At 45.0% G+C, this 1,747-nt stretch overlaps 1 protein-coding gene across 1 annotated transcript in view; it reads left to right on the top strand.

Moving 5' to 3' along the window:
- Positions 1 to 1,373, top strand: part of LOC107646491 — a 3,838-nt gene extending 2,465 nt beyond the window's left edge. Inside the window, exons 2-3 of the mRNA XM_016350674.1 lie at positions 475 to 635; positions 1,349 to 1,373. Coding sequence (XP_016206160.1) covers positions 475 to 635; positions 1,349 to 1,373 — 186 coding nt within the window. The remainder of the gene's footprint in view (positions 1 to 474; positions 636 to 1,348) is intronic.

Below are 1,747 nucleotides of genomic sequence, written 5' to 3'. Positions count from 1 at the left end.
TGGGTTCGAGTATTCTACTCGGGGTCGTAGCCAATTTGGGAGGGAACCGACGTGATTGTTCGGGACCGACATGTCTTTCGTGACTTTTGATTTTCACAGTTACGTCTAATCAAACGTCGCGTCCGTTAGAGGTTTGCGTAGGGGTTGTCTTGGTAACGGTGCACCCATTAATGACTGCGTCCGTTTTTACCATTATGCCCCTAACGTATTTATAAATACTTTCCTTCTCTTTCTTTGCTTCGTTTCTGTGATTTTTCAAATTTTCTTCTTCTCATCCGTTCGTGGAGCACCCCTTGTTTGAAGGCTTTTATCTTCCTCTACCTTACTCCCAAATAAAGGTTAGTCTTTTCTTATCTTCTTTACGACGTGCTTTCTGTTTGCATGCTTTTATAGAGAGAAATTGATTCGTAGGCTCTGATTCCGTATTCCCCTTAGAGACCATGTTTTTGATTTTCTTTTCTTTTTCCTTTGTAGGTTTCACTCACCTTTTTAGGAAAAGAAATGTCTTCCGTAGAAATTCTTGCTCAGTGGGTCGATGTCACAGTCTTAGGAGAGGAACCTCTGGTTGACACTGATTTTATTACTGACCTTCGCACTCGTCACCGGCTCTGCACCTCTGATGAGGATGAGCCAAAGTATGAACTGCTTGCCCCGGGTCCAGAAGACCGGGTTTGCTTTGGGAGGGCTTCAGAGGTAGCCCCTCATTTCTTTTACATGTATGAGAGTATGATTACCCGCCTGGGCATTTTTCTCCCTTTCTCTGATTTTGAGGTTGCTGTTTTACGTCACTGCCGTGTTGTACCTACCCAGCTTCATCCCATTTCTTGGGGTTTTCTGAAAATTTATCAGTTTATCAGCCATGCCTTGGAATTTCCGACTTCTTTGAGGATTTTCTTCTTTCTTTTCCACATGACCAAGCCCTTCAGTGGGCAGAATAATAAGCAACAATGGGTGTCCTTCCGAGCTATACAAGGTCGGAGGGTCTTTACCCTTTTTGATGAATCTTTCCATGACTTTAAAAATTATTTTTTCAAATTTCAAGCCGTAGAGGGTCACCACCCCTTTTTCTTGGATGAGAATTCTTCTCATTGCTTTCCCTTGTACTGGTTAGAGGCCTCCCCCTGTGAGAAATATGGTTTGGAGGATCTGGATGAGGTGGAGGAAGCCATTGTAGGGTTCCTCCGAGAAGTATGGGGGAGGGCCCCATATCTGGATACCAAAAAATTTCTCCACAGGTCGTCGTCTTTTGTCCAAACACAACTAGGTAGCTTTTATCTACTTTGTTTCTGACTTGTTTCTACCGACTTGAAGTTTACCGACTTGCTTTACTAATTGTTTTCTTTTACAGAGATGGCGAGGAAGAATTCCAATGAGTCTTACCAGAGAGTCCAGGAGGCCAAGGCGAGGTCTCGCGCCAGAACCGGTAGTGCCAGGGTAACTAGCTCTCCTCTTCCTCTTCCTCCCCCTTCTTCCTGAAATTTGGGGACTCCTTCTCAACCCATTGTTATCTCCTCCTCGACTTCTTCTTAGCCGTCCCCTCCTCCCCGACCTTCCCCTGAGCCAGAGAAGAAGAAGCGCAAGGCTTTAGAGTCTGGCTCTTCTTTTGAAGGTGAGGCTAAGGTGGATGCTCCTGCATTTATCCAAAAATTCATCTATCCCCATACCCGTATAGGTATGGATGATGTTTTTATTCGGAACTACCTCACTATTCTGGCTGAGGAGAGCATCAGGGCGAAGGGGATGTGTG

Source organism: Arachis ipaensis, chromosome B06 (assembly GCF_000816755.2).
Source record: "Arachis ipaensis cultivar K30076 chromosome B06, Araip1.1, whole genome shotgun sequence".
Classification (NCBI taxonomy): domain Eukaryota; kingdom Viridiplantae; phylum Streptophyta; class Magnoliopsida; order Fabales; family Fabaceae; genus Arachis; species Arachis ipaensis.
This window is presented reverse-complemented; position numbering and strand designations above follow the sequence as displayed.